Source organism: Symphalangus syndactylus, chromosome 4, assembly GCF_028878055.3.
Source record: "Symphalangus syndactylus isolate Jambi chromosome 4, NHGRI_mSymSyn1-v2.1_pri, whole genome shotgun sequence".
Taxonomy (NCBI): Eukaryota; Metazoa; Chordata; class Mammalia; order Primates; family Hylobatidae; genus Symphalangus; species Symphalangus syndactylus.
In genome coordinates, this window is record NC_072426.2 from 51,820,849 (window position 1) to 51,843,859 (window position 23,011).

Here is a 23,011-nt window from a genome sequence, read left to right on the forward strand (position 1 = left end):
CCACTATATCTGTAGCACCTAGAAAAGTGCCTGGCACATAGTAGGAGCTTAATTAATATGCATAGGATCTATATACATTATATATAGGAACTCAGTTAATATTGAAAGCATGGACAAATATGTAGAAAGTATCTTTTAAAAAATGTCATCCCACATTATTTAATCATAGCATCTAAAGGATCATATCAAAAATCACTAACATGTCATTTGTATTTTTGACCCAAGATTGCCCGAAGGGAAATATTTTTAAAAAGAAAGAGAGAATATGCAATGTGTATGATGAATGAACAACAAAAAAAAATGAACTAGAACTTAAAACATATATAAAACAAAGAACTCTTCCAAAGCAGTATATTAGTGGATTATAAAGTTGTATATATACATAATAAGAAAATTTAATTGGCTTCAGAAAGGTCTTGAAATGAATATTGAGATATTTGAGATTTGGATCATCAGGGGGCACAGCCTGTGTTGTATGCATAATGATTCAAGGAATAAAAATGAGAAGTCAATTCATTGATTCAATAAATATTGTAAGCACATCTGTTGTCTGAATGTTCATTCCCCCTAAAATTCATATGTTGAAACCTAATCACCAGTGTGATGGTATTAAGAGGTGGGACCTTTGGGAGGTGACTAGATCATGAGGGCAGAGCTCCCATGAATGGGATTAGTGTCCTTATGAAAAAGGCCCACAGGAGCTTATTTGCCCCTTTCACTATTTGAGGACAGGGCTAGAAGGCACTGTCTGTAAAGAATGAGCCCTTATCAGACACTGAATCTGCCAGCACCTTGATCTTGGACTTCCTAGCTTCTAGAACGCGAGAAATAACTTTGTTGTTTATAAACTACCCAGTCTATGGTTATTTTGTTATAGCAGCCCAACTGGACTAAGACAAACACTTAGTGTCTTCATGGATGAGGTGGTACAGGTTGACCATCCCCAATCTACAAATCAAAGATCCAAAATGCTGCAAAATCCAAAAGTGTTTGAGCACTGGCATGATGCCACTAGTGGAAAATTCCATATCTGACCTCATGTGACAAGTCACAGTCAAAATGCTGTTAAAACTTTGTTTTTATGCACAATATTGTTTAAAATATTGTATAAAATTGCCTTTAGGCTATGAGTATAAGGTATATATGAAACATAAATGAATTTCATGTTTAAACTTGGGCACTATCCCCAAGATACCTCATTATGTATATGAAAATATTCCAAAATCCAGAAAGATCTAACACTTCTGCTCTCAAACATTTTAGATAAGGAATACTCAACCTGTATTTGAACCAGGGCTTCAAGTGTAGGTAGAATTTTGATCACCACAGATAGAGAGTGTGGGAGGAGATTAAGGTGAATGAAATTAATATTTCTCAATTATCTTTTCTTTTTCCCCCAATAGGAGCTGTATTTGATGAAAATACTAGAAAAATACTGGTTGTACAAGATCGAAATAAAGTAAGCTGCTTCTGTTTTATAAATTGCTTCCTAAATGTTTATTTCTTTCTAGAGAAGAATAAAATATAGAAATTTTAATATGCCTAAGGGGTTATAGAAAGATATTTTAAAAATCATTTCTAAGCAGTTATGGATCACCTTAGATATTTATTTAAACCAAAGTACTTATACAGACCTTGAAAATTTCCACGTAACACTCAGTGTTACTATTACTTTATGGCTAAAGGAAAATTATAAATGACTGTATTTAACTGGGAAGACAAGTCTGTTTTAATATATTATCAAGATACTCTTCCATTCATTCAGCATTCAATGAGTTTCTATGCTGTGCCAGGTGCTGAGAATATAAAAAGCAGTAAGACAATATACCTTATGCCCTACAGCTTACTATTTATTTGGAAAGACAGTCATACAATAGATGATAGCAATTAACTTTGCCTGAAGAAGTCCCCAAAGACTTCTCAAAGGAGGTGAAATTTAAACTAGGTCTTGAAGAATGAATAGGAGCTTTCCAGGTGCAGAAGAAAAAAGATAAAAAAACAAACTGGTAAAATTAGAATTGCTTGTACAAAGGCACAGAGCTCAGAAAGGGACTGACGTAGTTTAGAAATAATGGTAAAAAGTTCATTGTGGCCCAGTGTATGGAGAGTGGTAAGATATTTGACTTGAGAGCTAGATTGGAAACAATGTGAAGAGGATTGGGTACCAAGATAAAGAGTCTAGGTGACTAGAAGCAACAAATATTTCCCAGAGAAGTACCGTGATTAGGGATCAGATGTTTTCATGCTCAGGAGTCAGAAGTAAAAGTGAAAGAGAATAATGATTTTGATACTTTCTGAGACTTCAGCAAATATTAGTGGACAGAGTCAAACACTTTTCCCCACCACATATGTTCTTAAAGTTTAAATTGATGTTTGTAATGATAGCTGAAAGCAGTATCACACATTTCTTGGAAATGCTATCTAAAACTATTCTCATGGCTCCAAGTAACTTTGAAGTTTTCATTAAGGCAGGATCTCTGATTCAAATTAAGCTTTTTGTCCTCAAAAGAAATTTATAGAACACCTAAAGTAGTATTGTACCTAGCCCTCAATAAGTTTTATATTTGAGTTGGGACATATATATGTAATGGTTATGACTGGAGAGTAGGAGGCATGATTGAGTGGTAAAAGTAGGGCCTAGTTATGAGAACCAGGCAGATGAGTTTAGACTTGACGTGGAAACAGTAACTATTAGAAAATTTTGATTGTGATGACAAAATGATGAAGATGATATATGGACAAGATTAATAACAATATGCAAATTAGCCTGACAACAGTATGCCCAATGAGAGGGAGCTGATATAAACAAAATGGACTTGGGAGCCAGCTTGACCAGAGTTCCAATCCCTTTGCCACTTCTACTTTGTTAAGTTGGCTTCAACCCAAAGTGGATATTATAACTCTCTCCAATATAGCAGACAGAAGATATGCGCAAACATTATTAACAAATACTGTATGTACAAGTAACATAAATTGATTAATTTCTTTTGTTATGTTTAAAAAACTATACCTTGGTATGTAGCAGTTACTTCTAAAGAGATACCATAAAAGGGTTTTACTGTCTTCTAAGTATATCCCTTTAATTATCTCTCTTTTCATTTAAAGAAGAAGTGGATCACCAGAATTTATTTAATCTTTCCTGGGCTCATGTGAATGATGTTAATGAGACAAAACTGGATCAGCAGACCCGGGTCCCTAGGATTTGGCCATGCCATTAACTGTCTTTCTGACTCTGGGGACGTAAGTTTCCCTATTTATAAAATTTAGGAGTTAGACTCAATGGTCAAACAAAATATTGTAATACTGTAATCCTGTGTATCTTCCATGTACATAGCATAAATACTTATACAATATATAGATAAAATGTGGCCTAAGCCACTTTGGTATTGTGGAAAGAAAAGGGTAAGCCATGAAGGTTTTTTAAATAGCACCCTGGGTTTCAGAAGTGATTTTGTCAAATAAAATTTCATCATGGACTTTAACAGAGGCTGAAAGACAGTCAGATAACATGATTATTCCACTCCAAGCAGTCCTTCACAGTTGGTTAATCTACCAAATAAGAATCTATCCATGTTATTATTCATGTAATAAAACAAACTCGGGTCTGATAATGTAAAAACTGCGTTGCAATCTGGAAAAAAAGGAGCTTTCCTGGCAGATATAGCTGAATTGTCTTACTCCAAACCTAGACAGCTTTATGTTTTTTGAGTAGGTTTTTTGTTTCCTTATAAAACTGGCAAAGACAAGTGACTTAACAGGTTCAGCTTACAGAAATCAAACTCCCAGAGCAATCTGTACTTGAAATATGTAATTGAAAAGGAAAGAATTGAGTTGGGCTATATTTTTAAAACAGGGTAATAGTGAAAACTATGTTTAATAAATTTGCCTGAATTCCAGGTAAACCACTAAAACTTTTATGGTTCTCTGTTAATCATGGTTGCACTTAATGCTTCTCTAGTTTTATTCATCTTAGTTTCAAATAAGTGAAAGTGTTTTCTGAAATGTTTCTTAGTGTTTTTCAAAATAGTCAGAAAACAAAGGGAGATCCAGACCTAATGAGAAAACAAATAAATAAGTGTCATCCCATTATAGGGGAAAACTCAATCCACAGTGGCACTGTTTTCGTCATTCTTTGGAATAACTCAGTTCATCCTGTAATGTTTACTTATAAAGATTCAAGTGGAGAGTTTTCCCTTTTTCCACTCTGAGTTTCTTTTGTATGGCCTTTACAGTCATTTGAAGGTCATACCTTTAGGCTTGGTGACTTTTGAGTTATTAACCCTAGATAGCTTCATGAATGGTTTATTTGGTGGCTCTTAGAACCTGTAGTCATATCTAAAGAGAATTGAAAACCTTAATAAAATGGTAGTACCAGCCTGTAGTGCACAGAAGTCTCTGTTCTGGCCTTTAGCCTCCTAAAAAGTCATAGCCAAACATTTGCTAATACTTATTCCTCTGTTATAGCACACATTCCTGATCCTTGTTTATGAGGTTTTTGGGGTAAAAAAAATTTTAATTCTATCATGTTTTGCTCTGTCAGTAGAAATAAAACCAGATAATCAAATAATTTGTGATGACATAAAATACTTGCATGAAATAATTTCCATGTAATGTTTCTCATTTAATAATCATACTTATTATTATCTCCATTATTTTAGGACTGAGATTTAGAGAGGTTACAATAACTTATTCAACATTACGCAACTAGTAATAGGCAGAATCAGAAGCCTATAGGGTAATCTTTTCACGAAACCTAAACTAAAAAAACAACATAGGCAGGAATGGTGGTGCGCACCTGTAGTCCCAGCTACTTGGGAAGCTGTGGTGGAAGGATTATTTGAGCCTGGAAGGTCAAGGCTGCAGTGAGCCATGATCAAGCCACTGCACCCCAGCCTGGGTGACAGAGTAAGACCCTGTCTCAAGAAAAAAAAAAAAAAGCTGGGATGGCGGGGAGATGATTAATTTAAGGAGATATAGAGTAATTATCAGTTCTTCTCAAAACCTAGGATGATGATCTATTTTTACAGTTTTTAGAAGACCCAAATAAAGACTGTAGACTATAAGTAAGAAAGAAAGAAGTTTTTATTAAAAATCCTTTTGTTTTTTGCTCACTGAGATGGCTGAACTTTTCAGAGAACACATGATTCAGCAGTTGGTCCTTTAAAAGTTAACAAACTTTAATTGTTTTTCTTTACTCAGAGTTGCTTGGATTTTGCGTAAGATTAATTCAGGGTAATAAGAGATTAATTTATATATCAGAATGCCATTTTATTAATTCTGTTAATGGAAAAGTCAGACTCTGTAAAACATTTTTAAAAGGTTTATTTTGAACCAATGAATGACCTTGGTCTGGGAAATGCATCTCAAGAGGTCCTGCGAACGTGTGCCAGTGGGCAATTGAATTACAGTTTTGTTTAATAAGTTTGAGGGAGGCAGGAGTTACAAGCAGAGACATAAATCAATACATGGATGGTATACATTGATTTCGCCTGAAAAGGCAGGATGTTTTGAAGAGGTAGGATGTTTAAAGAGGGGGCTTACAGGCTATAGGTAGATTCACAGATTCTCTAATTTACAATTGATTAAGAAAGTGAAGCTTCTTCTAAAAATTTAGAGTCAGCAGAAAGAATGTTTTAAGTTAAAATAAAGAAGTCGGTTAGCCAAGATTACACTGGGTCAGAGTGACCTGCAGGGTTGTGTGACTTAACCCTTGTCTGGCATGACTTTAGATCCTGTTTATAATTTGGTATCTTATTGTCACAAAGAGTCCATTTTGTTATCTCATGTTAACATAATAATGTGTTAACATAATAATGGTCAGTTGTGACTAAACTCCAAAATAGAAGGGGTATAATGAGGTGTGTCCAACCTCCCTACCCATCATGGCTGGGGATTTCGTTTACAAGGTTTTTTTTGAGGTCCCCTTGGTCAAGAGGGGGTCCATTCAGTTGGTAGGGGTTTAGGATTTTATTTTTAGTTTACAATTCACAGTAGGAGGAAAGGATCCAGGCTTTTTGTTAGTAGAAATGAATTGGAGAGATATTCCCAAATATGGTATATGCTGCTTCCAAAATGTAAAAAAGTATTGCTCCAAGTGCTGTGAGTGGGGATAGTTGCAAGGTGCACCAAATCACTCATACCTTAGAGATCTACAGACTACTGTTACCAGAAGGGGGTCCTGATCCAGACCCCAAGAGAGGGTTCTTGGATCTCACACAAGAAAGAATTCGGGTGAATCCATAAAGTGAAAGCAAGTTTATTAAGAAAGTAAAGGGGCTGGGCGCAGTGGCTCACGCCTGTAATCCCTGCACTTTGGGAGGCCAAGGAGGGCAGATCACGAGGTCAGGAGATTGAGACCATCCTGGCTAACCCGTGAAACCCGTCTCTATATATACAAAAAATTAGCCGGGCGTGGTGGTGGGCGCCTATAGTTCCCGCCACTCGGGAAGCTGAGGTAGGAGAATGGCGTGAACCCGGAAGGTGGAGGTTGCAGTGAGCCGAGATCACGCCACTGCACTCCAGCCTGGGTGACTGAGCGAGACTCCATCTCAAAAAAAAAAAAAAAATAAAAAAATAAAAGAATAGGCCAGGTGCGGTGGCTGGAGCCTGTAATCTCAGCACTTTGGGAGGCTGAGGCGGGTGGGTCACTTGAGGCCAGGAGTTTGAGACCAGTCTGGCTAACATGGTGAAAACCCATCTCTACTTTAAAAAAACACAAAAATTAGCAGGGCATGGTGGCACATGCCTGTAATCCCAGCTACTTGGGAGGGTGAGGCAGGAGAATCGCTAGAACCCAGGAGGCGGAGTTTGCCGAAACCTGAGATCATGTCACTGCCCTCCAGCCAGGGCCACAGAGTGAGACTCGTCTCAAAGAAAAAAAAAAAAGAAAAGAAAAAGAAAGTAAAGGAATAAACAATGGCTACTCCATATGCAGAGCAGTGGCTTGGGCTTCTCCACTAAGGATACTTAGAGTTATTTCTTGATTATATGCTAAACAAGCGTTGGCTTATTCATGAGTTTTCCAGGAAAGGGGCAGGCAATTCCCGGAACTGAGGGTTCCTCCCCTTTTTAGACCAAATAGGGTAACTTCCTGATATTACCATGGCATTTGTCAACTGTCATGGTGGGAGTGTCTTTTAGCATGCTAATACACTGTAATTAGCATATAATGGGCAGTAAGGATGACCAGAGGTCACTTTCATCCCCATCTTGGTTTTGGTGGGTTTTGGCTGGCTTCTTTACTGCAACCTGTTTTATCAGCAAGGTCGTTATGACCTGTATCTTGTGCAACCTCCTATCTCGTCCTGTGACTTAGAATGCCTAACTTCCTGGTAATGCAGCCCAGCAGATCTCAGCCTTATTTTACCCAGCCTCTTTACAAGATGGGGTCACTCTGATTTAAACACCTCTGACAACTATACTTCTAAACACTTAGTAGGGGCATCTCCTATCCTCTAGCACCCAGATGTCTTACTAGGACATCTAGAATACGTGACACTTCCTACTTTCCAGGTCCAGTCAGCATGCTGGCATCAATAGAGTTGGGCAGTGATAAGCCCTGGCATATAGTAACATAGCAGCTACTAAGATTCTTATATATGGAAAGGAATGAGGTACAGATGGAAACAGAAGTATTGAGTTGTTTGGTAGCCATGGCACTTTAACAGTACAGGGGATAATAATAATTATATAGGTTTGGAGATGGCTAGCTTTTGTTAACTAGTTTAGATGCCTTGGCAAAATAAAAATGACAAGTTCAAGTCAGCCTGTCAATTCAAGGCACAATATGAAAACCCCAAGACCTCCATAGCACCATTTAAAGGGACCCCTATATTCTCCAGCCACAAAGGCAATATTGAAAATCAGGCCTTGGCCGGGTGCGGTGGCTCACGCCTGTAATCCCAGCACTTTGGGAGGCCTAGGCGGGCGGATCACGAGGTCAGGAGATTGAGACCATCCTGGCTAACACGGTGGAACCCCATCTCTACTAAAAATACAAAAAAATTAGCCGGGCGTGATGGCGGGCGCCTGTAGTCCCAGCTATGCGGGAGGTTGAGGCAGGAGAATGGCGTGAACCCGGGAGGCGGAGCTTGCAGTGAGCCGAGATTGCGCCACTGCACTCCAGCCTGGGCGACAGAGCGAGACTCTGTCTCAAAAAAAAAAAAAAAAGAAAATCAGGCCTAGATCCAACTGTAAGAGAATATCAGAGCTGCAAAGGAGACTGAGTAGAATTTGACAAGTGTCCTATGTCAAAGCCAATCCCCTAACAGGAAAAGAGTGGGGATCCTGCGACCCTGAGTGAATGGACATAAGAATTTTGAATTTCAAATTCTCTTGAACCCTCTGAGCCAGTAGAAGCAGCACCCTTCTTCTGGCTACAGAAAACACCCTCCTCTTGCCTGAGGGCTCTGCAAAAGATAGAGTATTTAATAATATGAGGACTTAAAATCAGAAATAGTCTGAAATATTCAGGATGGCAACCAGAACTGATGACCTCTTAGGAGTCATCAGTGCACAAGGAATCAGATGCAGAAGAAATCTTGTGCATCTTTACTGACTAGCCTGCAGTCTTAGCCTCCAAATATTTGTTAAAGGATTTGGAGAAACTGTGGAAGCCAGGAAACCATTTGTCATAGGTGTGTTAGGCACTGAGTGACTTATCAGAGAATACCTGAATTAGAGATGACCTCGTGAAGTCCTAGTTCTGTCTGTGACTCATGGGTAGAAATATGTGAATAGCACTCCTAAAATTTCCTATGTAGAAAAGACCACTTTTATGTTGGCAGAGGTGAACTATAACAGCACATAGAGGGGTAAACAAATAATGGGACTGTCTCTGTGTAACATGTATACACACAGGCATACATATGAATGATCATCCTCATTTGCATTCAAATAACAAAAGATCCAAATGTAAAAAGAACCTACTGAGTAAAATATGCTATGATCTAAAAGCCTGGAAGATGCAACTTTAATGTTATAGTGTGACAAAACTACTGAGAAAATCAACTTAATGTAAGAAATTAAGAGACTTGATTTTATTAATAATACCATTTAGCATATAGTGAATGTTTAACCTGTGCTTCACACTATCATATTAAGAGGTGAAGCCAGCTGGACTTCTCAGGTCGAGTGAAGACTTGGAGAACTTTTTTGTCTAGCTGGAAGATTGTAAACGCACCAATCAGCACTCTGTAAAATGGACCAATCACTGCTCTGCAAAATGGGCCAATCAGCAGGACATGGGCGGGGACAAATAAGGGAATAAAAGCTGGCCTCTTCAGCCAGTAGCGGCAACCCACTGGGGTCTCCTTCCAGGCTGTGGAAGCTTTGTTATTTTGCTCTTCATAATAAATCTTGCTGCTGCTCACTCATTGGGTCTGTGCCACCTTTAAGAGCTATTAACGCTCACCGCGAAGGTCCGCAGCTTCATTCGTGAAGTCAGTGAGACCAAGAACCCACTGAAAGGAACCAACTCCAGACACACTATGTGCTGTATATTAATTACCTACTTTAATCATCATAGCAACCTGTCCTAGTTTCACAGACTGGGAAAGTCAACCAAAAAGGTTAAGTCATAAAGTAGGTGAGGAAGAGGCGAGGCACAGTGGCTCACACCTGTAATCCCAGCACTTTGGGAGGCCGAGGTAGGCAGATCATGAGGTCAAGAGTTCAAGACCAGGCTGCCCAACATGGTAAAACCGCATCTCTACAAAAATACAAAAATTAGCCAGGTATAGTGGTATGCGCCTGTAATCCAAGCTACTTGGAAGGCTGAGGCAGGAGAATCGCTTGAACCTGGGAGACAGAGGTTGCAGTGAGCCAAGATCGCGCCATTGCACTCCAGCCTAGCCGACAGAGCAAGACTCTGTCTGAAAAAAAAAAAAAGTAGGTGGGGAAGAAAACTTTTCCTCTACCAACTTAGAACTGGGTGGAGGGGATGGTGCTACAAATTAATTGACAACAAATAGATCAACAGAAGAAAAGTTTAAGAGTACTCTGTAAGGAATGGCTTGGCTAGGGGTAAGGGTTTATATACTGTATATTATATCATCTGAATAAAAGAGGATAGAGGGGTATAGGGCTTCTAGTGAACACATGCAGGCATAGTAGCTTCTGACAAAGTTTTGTTATGTAATTTCTCATCTAGGTGCTAATGGTCAGTCTCCTTCCTGGCTGAAAGCTTCCCCAACCCCCTCAATCCCCCACTCCTACTAAGGGGATTAATGGTAGCTTCATTCTCAGAAAGCTTTGCCTTCAGTCAGATAAAGGAAGCTCAGAAATGCTTTCTTTCTGCATCTGCTGTATCTTAAATATCTTCAGTTTAGAGTCATCATTATGCCATTCTGGTGGGTTGTGGGTCCCTTCAAGTGGGACCATGAACAGTTAAAACGCAAACCTCATGCTGTTTAGCTGGTGCTGGTTTATCTGGACCCAAATCTCTGAGAATGAGGCATCAGCTTGCTGGTGTCTCTTGGGAAGGGGATGCAAAATGAAGCTTCTCTTACAAATGTTAGAAAAACTTCAAACTGGATTCTGCTGATACTATGGGAAGGAACTGCTGCTGCTAGAGTGAAGCAGCCTTGAAGCTGTGACACTCACAGGAACCACGAGCACACAGAAAGCCCACAGTAAGGAGCTAGTCCCTTCCTCCTCCAGCCTTGCAGTCTAATGGTGGAGCATAAAAGGAAGTCAGCTGGCAAAGCAGAAACTGGTTAGCAGAATCCCAGCTCCAGCATCCCTAAGCAAGTACAGAAGCGTAGATTTGGAGCTGAGAGACAATAACAGCATCAACTTATTAAAAATGCAAATTCTCAGGCCCCACCCCAGATCTGTGGAATCTGAAGCTCTAGAGGATAAAGCCCAGCAATTGTGTTTACAAGCCCTCCAGGTGATTCTGATGTAAAGTTTGAGAACCACTAAACTAGCGATGTAAAGTTTGAGAACCACTAAACTAGCACATTGAGCTTCCTGGCTCTGCTGATTTTCAAACCTGCTAATAATTGGTCCTTTAAGACCAAGAAAGTGATGCTTTTCAGAATCTAGTCATGTTCCCCCTACACTTTTAGGCAGTTGGTACTGGTAGAAACTGAAGAAGTTCAAATTATATAAGACAGTTTATTTGTGGATTAAGTAGGAATGATACTCCTAAGTAGGGTTTTGATTTTTTTAAGTTATAAACAGAGCTACATCTAAGAGAGCAACAAAATATGAAAATTAAGAATTAACATATAGTTCAATGTTGTAATAAAAATAAAAGGAATAATTTAATTTCTGTAAATATTTGGTATTAGGTGATATTTCAATATAACTGATAGCTATTAACAATAAGTAATTTATATTTAATGTTTAATAAATTATATGTAGATTATACTTATTTACTTATTATAAATAACTAATGGGCATTCTTTTCAGATATCCAAGCCAGTTTCTCTCCTTTCTTTATGTACCTCACTCTCCCCAGGCATTAATATCAAGTGTTTTTTGCAGAGGAAAATTTAACCGTCAACATGAGCATATGCACAAATTCAAACACACATCTAAGTTGACACTTACATGTCCTTTCTCTTTCCCTACACATATTCCAGTCCTTCATCCCTACCCCAATATTTTAAGTAATAAAAGACCTAACAGTGACTTGACCCTATAAACTGGGTGTTCAAGAGTTAAGGGTAGTGACCCATTAATTTATTCACTGAATATTACTGAGTTCTTATACATACTCTGCTGTATACACTGTTCTAAGCACTAGGTACACATCAGTGAACAAAGTAAAGTTTCTGCATAGGGAGCTTACATTAAAATGCATAAGATACAAATAATAAAATGAATGAATATTATATAAGGTGGAGATGTGTTATTAAGAAAAATACATGGTGCACTAAGCACTAGGTATCCATAAGTGAACAGATGTATAGTTTCCACATATGGAGTTAAGAAAAGCAAAGTTTCTACATATGGAGCTTACATTCAAATGTGTAAGATACAAATAATAAAATGAATAAATGTTATGTAAGGTGGAGATAAGTGTTATTAAGAAAAACACATGGTGCCAAGATAAAAAGAATGACTGGGTTTGCCATGTACATTAACTTCGGTATGCCCAACACCTAACAAGCAATAAATTTCTATTGAATCAATGAACAAACTTATGAGACACTCTGTGGTAGCTTCTATCTCATTGGTAACAGTGATAATATTGTATCTAGTGAGATTTATCTAAATACAGTAGGTCTGAATTATAAAAGGCGATAGGATTATTAAAGACTAGAACAATGAAAAATAAAAGATAACCAAATTTCTGGCATCTGACCAAGTTGGAGTAAAGACAGAACAAGAGAGTCACACATATATGAGAACCAAAGCGAAAAGGCTAGCAGGTCTGTGCCCTTGCTCTGGGTTCTTGAGATATGGCTGAAAGAAATTAGTAGTCTTTTAAGGGTTCTGTTTATACAAACTTCTGGTTAGGATTTCAGTAGCCATGCCTAGGGAAGGTCTTAAAATGAATCCTCTGCTTAGGAAAGCAGATGTCTGTGGAACGGGGAAAACAGAAAAAGAATCAGAAAATGAATCATTCCTTTCACCCATTCTAGAAACCCTAAAATAAACTTGAGTTTGTCTTCAGTATAAGTTTTCAAAGAAATAGTGGTTTTAAACTTGAACATGCTTTAACAGAGAAAGTATCTTACATTCTGTTAATATCTCTAAAAAATGCATCAGAAAATTTACCCTTTCTTAGTAGCCAAATGATTATTTCTTGGGCTAGCAATTTCTAACAGTGGGGAAGGAAGGATTGCAGAGTGATAAATGAGACCACCCTTACATCATCCACACTGTCTTCTGTTTTCCATTTACTGCTACACACACACAAAGAACATCAGACTTGCAATTGCCAAATGTATAGGAAAATTGTCATACCATTCACCATTCCAAAATATGATGGAACTACTCTAAATATGGTCTAAAATCACATATTTTTATAAGTTAAAAGGATACTATACCTTTTGTAGTATGTGAAAATCAGATATGCTTAAAGGAACTAGACCTCACCAACTCAAAGCAGGGAGGGGTCATATATGTGAATGTTGAGTAGCACCCAACAAAGCAGTTCAGCACAAGAGCATTTTCGAATATTTCTTTCACAAGAGAGTGGAAAGTTCCTTTTTTAAGATTAGGAAAAAAAAGGATCATGGAATTTTACACTTGAGGCATAGAGATATCATCTTCTTTTATAGGAAGGGAGAACAAAGATGAAAAACATAATCTCATAGTCTACATTTTCAAAACCGATCCTCAGTAAATTTTTTGCCATAAAACAATATACTGGAAAGAAAGAATAATAAAAGATCACTAGCTAAGAAATAAATTCCATGCCAATCAGAACATTCTAGATGGGGAACTCACAAGCAACAGATACAAAGACATTTGGCACTGAACTGTAGACCAAATTTGTGAGCCCTGGAAAAGTATAAGTCTAAGACACAGAATCTAATTGGATTTACATAGAATATTCCAATTAGGTCCAAGGAAGAGATTAAAAGGTATATGAAAAAGCAGTGGACAGTCACTAAGGATTAGTGAGAAAATATCAAATCGACTTTTACAATTTCTTAAAAGATGGTTAGAACCAGCCTGCCTGGATTGTAACACTGAGTTTATCACATACTAGGTGTGTGACCCCAGTCAAGTGTTTTTATGCCCTCAGTTTCATCACCTCTAAAATGGGAACAAATTATAGCTTCTCATGGGAGTATTGTGAAGTTTAAATGTGCATAATTCTTATACAAATATTTAGCATAGCATAGGAGATTGTTCAGGATGGTGGGAAAAATTGTAGAAAGATGCAAACCTTCTTGGAAGGCTGGAAGGTTTACAAAAGCTTCGGAAAAGGATTTGGCTGAAGGCAGCCAGATTCTCTTATCTGGTGCCTGAAAGCTTAGTTTAGGTAACATGGGGATGTAAAGAAACTGATCTAGGTAAGTTAACCGTTGGCGCACAGGACTACTCTCTCTGGGGTAATGGTGGCGAGGGTGGGGGGGCGGGGAGGAGCATGACCATGTTAATTACCCACAACTGTGTTGACTCAAGGCCTTTCTCATTCAATCTGTACTGAATAAATGCCCGCAGCACTGGCTTGTCAGGGCCGTGGCTACTGCAACTCTTTCTATGAGTGGCCCAGTCCCCAGCCCGCTCTTTCATTGGATATCTGTGATCTGTGCCTGAGTGCATTTTCTCATCCATCATTCAGTCAGAGTCTGTGGGTCAGACCTGGCATAGCATCTGGGGTCTCACTCTGTTGCCCAGGCTGGAGTGTGGTGGCACAGTAACTCACTGCAGCCTTGAACTCCAAGGCTCAAGTGATCTTCCTGTCTCAGTCTCCCAAAGCGCTGGGATTACAGATGTGAGGCACTGTGCCCAGCATTAGTATTTTAATGTTGTTGTTATATTGCTAAACACAGCTAATGGGAATTGTTTGATATAAAGAAAAAAAGTGGGAAGACATGCTTATCTCACTACTGATCATATCTAGGACATTAACTAGATTTTTCACAAACCACATAGCTTAGGCCTGTCTACTACTCAGGCTCAAGCTTTTTTAGGTGAGAAGTAAGCATTTTAAAAACCTAAGTCGCACCATAAAATGTCACAAAATACTTACCAGCATAAACATATACCTAATATTTCCATATAAAAAGTTTAATTTATAAAATAGTCAAAATCAAATTTGTGTGAGCTGTTTTCAATCCTTATGTCTAGCATTTTCCCCCTTCTAATAAGTTCATCTCCAGATTTAATTAACAATCAATCTCTAATCATTTATGGTCAAAGATTTTTAAAGTTGACTTTTATTGTTTTTAGGAAACATTTGTCTGCTCCATTATAACTTTTCTTTTGTTAGAAACAGAACTTACAGGCTGGTTATGGTAGCTCATGCCTGTAACCCCAGCACTTTGGGAAGCCCAGGTGGGAGGATTGCCTGACCCTCAGGAGTTCAAGACCAGCCTGGGCAACAGGGTGAAACCTCATCTCTAAAAAAAAAAAAAAAAAATTAGGTGTGGTAGTGTACACCTGTAGTCCCAACTACTCAGGAAGCTGAGGTGGGAGGATCACCTGAGTCCAGGCAGGTCAAGACTGCAGTGAGCTCTGATGGTGCCACTGCACTCCAGGCTGGCCAGCAGAATGAGACCCTGTCTCAAAAAGTAAATGGAATTTACAGTGGTAAAGTTCAACATCTTGTCAGACAAAGACTGCATAGTTTCTGGAGAAATAAACCTTCTGGGAATATTTCCAAATGGAATCTAGAAGACAGTGCATTGATATAGAGGTATATTTACAGATATATTTCTACATTAATAAAGCATAATATCCTTTATAAATTAATGTCAAGCCTAGCCCAGACACTGAAAGCCTGAATTCTGTACCCACATAATCAACAGTCTATGGAAACTCTGGGAACCATGCCACTGGTCTCCAACCTAGCATAGTTGAGAAATGACACATTCTTTTAAGAAGCATTCATCCAGGAAATGAGTGGGTCACAAAGCAAACCAGTAAAAGGTCCATAACTTACTTTATGAATGAAGAGTATAGGGTACTAGCCAAAGGTACAGCTCCCTTATGAGTATGTTATAATTTCTCATTCTTTAGCTTTTATCATGTGATGGATAGATATAACAGAACTCTAACAGGAAAAAAAGTAATCATGTCAGCCATAAGAATATTGTCCATGTCATCTCATAATTGTTTTTAATCCATTTTTCTATATTTATCCTTATTCCAAGATCAGATCTTTCCACCTGCCCCTCCCCAACAAAAAAAAAGAAAAAAGAATTCATAGACAAGAAGACACAAAGAAATGGGAGACAAGAAAACACAAACTAATCAATTTTATTCATACTACTCATGAAAAGCAATTACATTTTTACATAGAATCATTAACACATACAATAGAAATAATAAGAGTAATACATCTGATTAGAAATACAATATAGGAAATAGATTTTAAAATAGCATATTTTAGTGATGAAATTTATACTGTATTTTCTACTTATTTATAGCAGCATCTGTAAGATTCTTCTATCTGTTCATAGTTAACTAGCAGCAAAATATTTTAAATTACAGAAATTCAGTAGATGTTTCCCTCCAATGTTTCATTCACACAGAATGTATCACGTTAACCAAACAAAACCACTTATATTTCCTGAAGAGAAAAGGTGGGAAAAGATTTCATCAGTTACTAGCTCCCCCAAAAAAAGGAGAAACGAGGGAGAAAGGATGGAAGCTAGAAAAATTTTGCATGCAATTACTAAAAAATATATTCTCAACCACTTTGACCAATTATAGGTGGATTTTGTGAAATCTACATATGTGTGTGTTAGTGAAAGTTATGTTAACTTTATTTTCTGACTTTATACTGCAGTTGAAAAATATGTGGAAGTTTCCTGGAGGCCTGTCAGAGCCTGAAGAAGATATTGGTGTGTATCTTCCATATTTTTAATTGGCTTGAAAATGTTGAGGAAATTAATGTGTTTACTTTCTTGCTTTATAGCTAAGAATAAAAATTTAAATTTTCCAATTTGTTCAGACTGAGTCTGAACATTTCAGAAATTACCTCAGAGCTGATATAATTAGCAGCATAATTTCTAATATTACAGTTTATTCCATTAGTAGAAATAATATCATTAGGAACATACCACCTATTCTGTTTATGACTGCTTCTGGATTAATCTGTCTGAAAAGGAGAAGCTTTGGATATACATCAGTAAAGTTTAGCATTAAAGGTTATTTTGGATACGACTAATATTGTTGTTGGAATTAAACTATGAGAAAACAAATTCCTGACCATTCCATCACAGAGGATGAATAGTAGCCCTTAAATGAACTTTGAAATAAATATAATAAAGTCAGTTATAAAGCAGTGATGATATAATTCTTCACTTTATGAAAACTGTATCTACTATTTATTTTTAATAGTCAGGAAGTCAAAACATAGTAAAATGTCATATAAGAAAGTCTCAACTGAGAAATAATCCCCTAACACAACTTACTGAGCTCAGTATTTAAGACAAGGAAGTACAAAATAAGCTAAGAATTATTTATGTCACTGATTTACAGGAAATCGAAAAATAGAAACCAAATTTTCCTACCTATTCCTTAAACTATTAGATCAAATTCAATGTGTATCATAACAAATCAATGTATTTGTTTGATACCAATATTATTTGTCCACGACCTTTTTCTTAATATGCATGTCCCCTATTCTATTTAGCCAACAATGATACTAAGGCAATTTTCTAAATTGTCTTTAAATATTTTATTTAAAAATGTCTATGTACTTAAAGCTTGATTTTTAAAACTTTTACACAAATCAAAATACCGTACATACATTATATAGCCAACTCCTAACAATCCATCAGAAAATGGATTGCATTAAGATATATCTCTAGCCAATCTTGGTTTCAGGTACTTATTGACCTTTTGCTTAGTTTATGCTTACTCTTCTGTTGATATAAAAGTTGATTTTGTAGTGGTGCGAATGCTGAAAGAGAAGGCCATTTGTTCTACAGCCTAATTCTCTCACACTATCCACTGGTGCCACGTGAGAGCAGAGCATGTGAGCTAATTAAGCTTATGTTTTGCATCCTTACCCAATCTATATTGGGCAAAAAGCAGTCTGCAGGTTTGCAAGGCTTCCTCTCCCCTGCATCTTGCCTTTTCAAATGGATTGATTTTCTTCATGTGAACTCTTATGGGTCCTCTGAATTTCAGCTGTACTTATTTGTAGATGTAATTGAAGAAATACATATTTCCAAGCCAAATATGTATAATTTCAGGCCTAAGTATACTCCGGAATCCTTCTTAAAGTCCAGATAATTAAAACTTCACTACCTTTTTTTCTTAAAAAAAAAAAGTGTTTGTGGTTGTCACAACAACTCACCTATCCAGAGATCATATATGCCTCAGTCTTGTGGAATTAAGAAGAAAAAACTGCAGTTGGCATTAGCCATACTTCCTAAGCTTAGTATAAATTAAAGCTTTGCCTTAAAATTAATAAAACCCTGAAAGCAGCTAGAAATGAAAACTGACAGTAGAGGTCTGAAGGACTATGTCTATATGAAGGCATTTCTAACTCAACATAAAACAAAAGCTATTCTTAATGATGAAGCTGAATCATCTAAGAATTACTGAAATTATTTAAACTCTGTATTTAGGAAAACATGCAATGTACTTTAGGAATACTGCCATCACAAACAGTTAAACATTTATATTGGCTCAAACAGTAAACTCTAGTTAACTGGGAAACACATTTGTTTGAACTCCTTCATTCTTTCATAATACTAGGTAAATGAAGAATTGTTATCCATAGTGTTTTTTAAAAATCAAGAGGGTCATATAGAAAATAGAATGCAATCCTCAAGGCTTTTGTATAAAATAATACCGTAAGAGTATAAGGGTATCCACAAGATTAAAATTGACAAACTGCCTTCCTAAAAAATCATATTACCACTGGCAGGAAGAGTATCTCCTACATTAGCCAGAGAACTATAAAGCAGCTGAGCCTTATCAGAGATCATCAGTGCACTAGAGTCAGAGGGAAACACCGGGAAAACCCACATTCTGCAGATTATTTCCCATTATATTTTATTTCAATCTAATTCTATTATTAAATATAACAAAATAGAAATAACAAATATAAACTCCATTTCATTATTGTCCTGTAACTAAACAAAACAATACAACATATTTAAACATATCTCTTCATCAGCAAAAATAAAAACAAAACCTCTTAGTTTTTCCTATGTTCTTCAAACCTATAAAACAGCAAATGCTATTTCAGTTTAGCTTACAGTATATTAAAATAATAAAAAATACAACAGAATAAAGCACACTATCTTGATTAAAAATTTCAATTCATCTTGAAATCCTTGGGGAAGAAATATCCATCTTGAGGAGGAAGGTTCTCCCACATACTCTGGAGACAAAAGCACTTATTTGCCCATTCACTTTTCAGTCAGTTAGTGATTCAAGTTAAACTGATCAAAACTACTCAGGCAGTGCTGATTTTCAGTCAGCTGCTATGGTGACTGCTGTGCAGGGCAGATTTGCTCACTACCCCATCCGGTGCTTCCATGAAATAGAAACAGCATAGATCATGAGCTACATGCTGAACTTTTGATTAGTGGTACTAAGAGCTAAATAGGATCCCCATAATTTATTTTCAAACATAAAGAATAAAAATGGACATTTAAACAAGTTAGGAGATGTTATATCAAAGTTAAGACTAGTGCTACTATCTTTAATAATAAATTTAATAACAAACATGTATTTCCCCATAATTATTTTTCAAAGCATAATGAATAAAAATAGACATTTAAACATGTTAGGGGATATTTTATACAATTTAAGACTAGTGCTACCATCTTGAATAATAAATTTAATAACAAATGTATTGCATGTCAGAGTAAAAATTACTTTTCTTATTAAGGAAAATTTCTCTCTTTTTTTGAGACAAAGTCTCACTCTGTTGCCTAGGCTGGAGTGCAGTGGCACAATTATGGCTCACTGCAACCTCGACCTCTCAGCCTCAAGTGATCAACCCTCCCACCTCAGCCTCCCAAGTACCTGAGACCACATGTGCACGCCACCATGCCTGGCTAATTTTTGTGTTTTTTTGTAGAGACGGGGTTTCACCAGGTTGGTCTTGAACTCCTGGGCTCAAGCGATCCTCCTGCTTTGGCCTCCCAAAGTGCAGGGAATATAGGCATGAGCCACTGCACCCGGCCTATATTTTTCTTTTATGCTTTCAGTTATTTCTAACCATGTTTAACCTATGGGCAAATCTCAATTGTAAGGGAAGTCAGCATGTAATTGAAAAATGGCAGATAAATGCCTTATGTTTTAAAACATTATACCCTTTCTATGCATCTTTCCATAGCTATTAGAGGGAAAAAACGAGCATATCCAGGGGATTGGTAAGACAGTCTATGGTAAGACAGTCTACAGTCAGAGCACATGGGAATTGAGACATGTTTCTGTGACTTCCTCTTCTTTGCATATTTTTCACCAGTAGGATTACTGCAAGGGCAAATATCATTTACTATTTGACAAACAAGAAAAATGGAGGCAAAACGAGTATTGGAACAAAAATCCTTATCTGTGACAATTGTGAAGCTTTCCAGCAAAGTGGTAGAGGAAGGCAGCTTTTTAAAGGGCTTCTCCTAAATACCTTGGGAGACAATGACAAGGCATCACAAAATTAGAGAAAGCCCAGTTAGAGGGACCATCTGGATGTGTAGAAAAAGCAGCCACAAAAATATGTTAATGGTAATAAAAATCCTGCCACACAAATTTGCATTTAATTGAAAAAGCAACCTTATAAAATGTGAAAACCTTTGTTGAATTATAAAATTATTTATATTCCAAGTTTCTTGAAAACTGATTAAACACCTCCAGCATTTCGGTGTTGAAGAAATGAATCTTAAGTTCTTTGGAATCTTATCTCAAGAAACAAAGGAACTGCAGCCATGCAAAATGTTTTAACTTTTCAATCTATATTTTTACCTTTTGGGAAACAGAGCAGCAAGAAGTTAAAAAGAGCTGACCCCAAAAATGTACAGGTAAATAAGCCTCCAAGTAGCAGCCAAAGAAATATTCAGCATTTCAAAAGCTGCTTGAATTTACAGTGGTAAGAAAATATTTTGGGATTTCTTAATATCCACAAGACAAATAATTTGTATTGAAAACTTTACTTTGTTAGGGTAATGTTTTGAGCCTTTACATAATGCTACTTAAACTGAAAATCTTTGATGATACAGTTTCTAAAAGTGTAATTATTATTGATTTGTACATCTTTTTTTTTATGTAGGAGACACAGCGGTTCGAGAAGTTTTTGAAGAGACTGGTATAAAATCAGAATTCAGGTCCCTCCTGAGTATTCGGCAACAGCACACAAATCCTGGAGCTTTTGGAAAGTCAGATATGTATATCGTCTGCCGTCTAAAGCCATATTCATTCACCATAAATTTTTGCCAGCATGAATGCTTAAGATGTGAGTGGATGGATCTCAATGACCTGGCGAAGACTGAAAATACAACTCCCATCACCAGCAGAGTTGCTAGGCTGTTGCTGTATGGGTACAGAGAAGGGTTTGACAAAATTGACCTGACTGTGGAAGAACTTCCAGCAGTTCACACAGGCCTGTTTTATAAACTCTATCACAAGGAACTGCCAGAGAATTATAAAACTATGAAAGGAATTGATTAAGTTCACATTTATATGTTTAGAAACCTGTAGACTAATGAATGACATAAGAAATAGTGGACATTTTGGATTGATTAAATATCTGACTGTAATTTTCTAATGTATATGATTTCCATGAAGAAATTTTGTTTCTAAATATGCACATTTTAAAAGCCTCTTTTCGAATAAAGCAAATGCGTGAAAAAGATCATTGCTCTAGGTAAGCTTCACTGGGTAACAGCAGATGCAATATAAAAGGGGGAATATACATTTTTCAACAACTTTTGTTAGTTTACTGGGACAATGGTTACATATTTTACTACTGGATAAAAAGTTGTTTGACCAATTATCCAAACTGAGCTATACACATTTATTTTCTTTTACTCTCATTAACAAATTTCTAAAATATACTTCTTCTTTCATGTGAAATGAGATTAAATGTGGCCATTAAAATCAGCTCTTAGCAGACATTGGAAGAAAAAGTATAGCTTTCTGCCCAGGTCCTGTTTTGGATCCAAGTTTATACTGCCCAGTTCGTTTCAGTGCCACATACCAACTGGTGTATTTCCTTGACCGGTAAGTATTGTAGTTATTAGATTCCAATCGTTCAAAAAAGAAACACTCATCCGTAACACATTTCTGAAAAATAAAGGAAGAATTACTTGTTGTTATTATTATTACACTTTTCATATTAAATATTTATGATAGTATAATGCCTATTCTGCTCAACCAGCAGCAGTGGTGTTGGGTTCAGCAGGGCAATCAAACTAACAAGATTCAATGGGCCAAAATGTGACACAGACTAGTTCTGAAGAAGGATGCAGGCCAGGAACACAGCATGTCAGCAGGACAGCATCAAGTATGTCTCTTCAGTAGGAGTTCAGAGACAATTCTCCAGCTCCAAAACTGACAGGTCAGGTGTTAAACACAAGGAGGGACATACCCAGTAAGAAGAAATATGCTACGGGAAGCCCAAAGCTATAGCTTCCAGCAGTATTTATGATCCATCCACACTCCTCCCAGTCCCAAGGCAGGCTACCAATCAGGGATCATTTTTACTTTTATCAGAAGCAGTAGTAGAAGGCTAACTCATTGTAATCTTTTCATACAGAAGAAGGAGGTTTATTAATACTTTACTCACAAGAAGAATTAATTCCCCAAATTTTAACAAAAAGTTTTAAGTGGCTAATGTTGTTTTAAGGCATAATAATGAATAGTTTATTGTACAGAAAATAGCTATTGGTATGTAATGCCAAAAATAATATTGGAACATTATATTACATATGATTAACAATCTCCAAACAGTGTTAGACAATGAGGAATAAGTAAGTATCATACTGATTTCTGGCAGTCTCTTTCAGGAGGGAGGGACTTTGTCTTTTAATTTCAATTCAACTATTTATCAGAAAAAAAAAGGAAAGTTGGCTTTCAAAAAGACCTGGAAATAATACTCCAAGTAACGGAATTTAATAGCTACCACATTATTTAAGATAAATGTTCAAAAAGCAACTTCACAGGGTAGCACTGAAGATACTTACTGACCTCAAAGGTGAAAAATCAATTTATTCACTTCAAAAGAAAAAAAGGAAAAATCATTTCTATATTATAAATATGTGTATATATATCAATCGAATGATAAACTTATATAGAAAACACATGTAAATTTTATCTAAACACAAATATAAGATGCATACAGAGGTATATAAATATATGGTTTTGTATTAATACCACATTCCAGTTTATTTCTATATACTCATATCTAGGAAACTTC

The 23,011-nt window shown here is 36.7% G+C and overlaps 2 protein-coding genes across 4 annotated transcripts in view; one reads left to right on the forward strand and one right to left on the reverse strand.

Moving 5' to 3' along the window:
* NUDT6 (nudix hydrolase 6) overlaps positions 1–21,448 on the forward strand; it is a 30,724-nt gene extending 9,276 nt beyond the window's left edge. For both annotated transcript variants that reach the window (XM_063637931.1, XM_055274657.2), the window contains exons 3-5: positions 1,404–1,459; positions 16,421–16,475; positions 20,867–21,448. In XM_063637931.1, the coding sequence (XP_063494001.1) occupies positions 16,430–16,475; positions 20,867–21,264 (444 nt within the window). In that variant the 5' untranslated portion in view covers positions 1,404–1,459; positions 16,421–16,429 and the 3' untranslated portion in view covers positions 21,265–21,448. The remainder of the gene's footprint in view (positions 1–1,403; positions 1,460–16,420; positions 16,476–20,866) is intronic.
* The window catches only part of FGF2 (fibroblast growth factor 2), a 72,933-nt gene continuing 65,791 nt past the window's right edge, over positions 15,870–23,011 (reverse strand). Inside the window, exons 3-4 of one of the 2 annotated variants that reach the window (XM_063637930.1) lie at positions 21,794–21,879; positions 15,870–19,125 (exon numbers count right to left, since the gene is read on the reverse strand). In XM_063637930.1, the coding sequence (XP_063494000.1) occupies positions 19,077–19,125; positions 21,794–21,879 (135 nt within the window). In that variant the 3' untranslated portion in view covers positions 15,870–19,076. Of the gene's footprint in view, positions 21,880–23,011 lie in introns of both variants that reach the window. The other variant, XM_055274656.2, reaches the window with a different exon arrangement.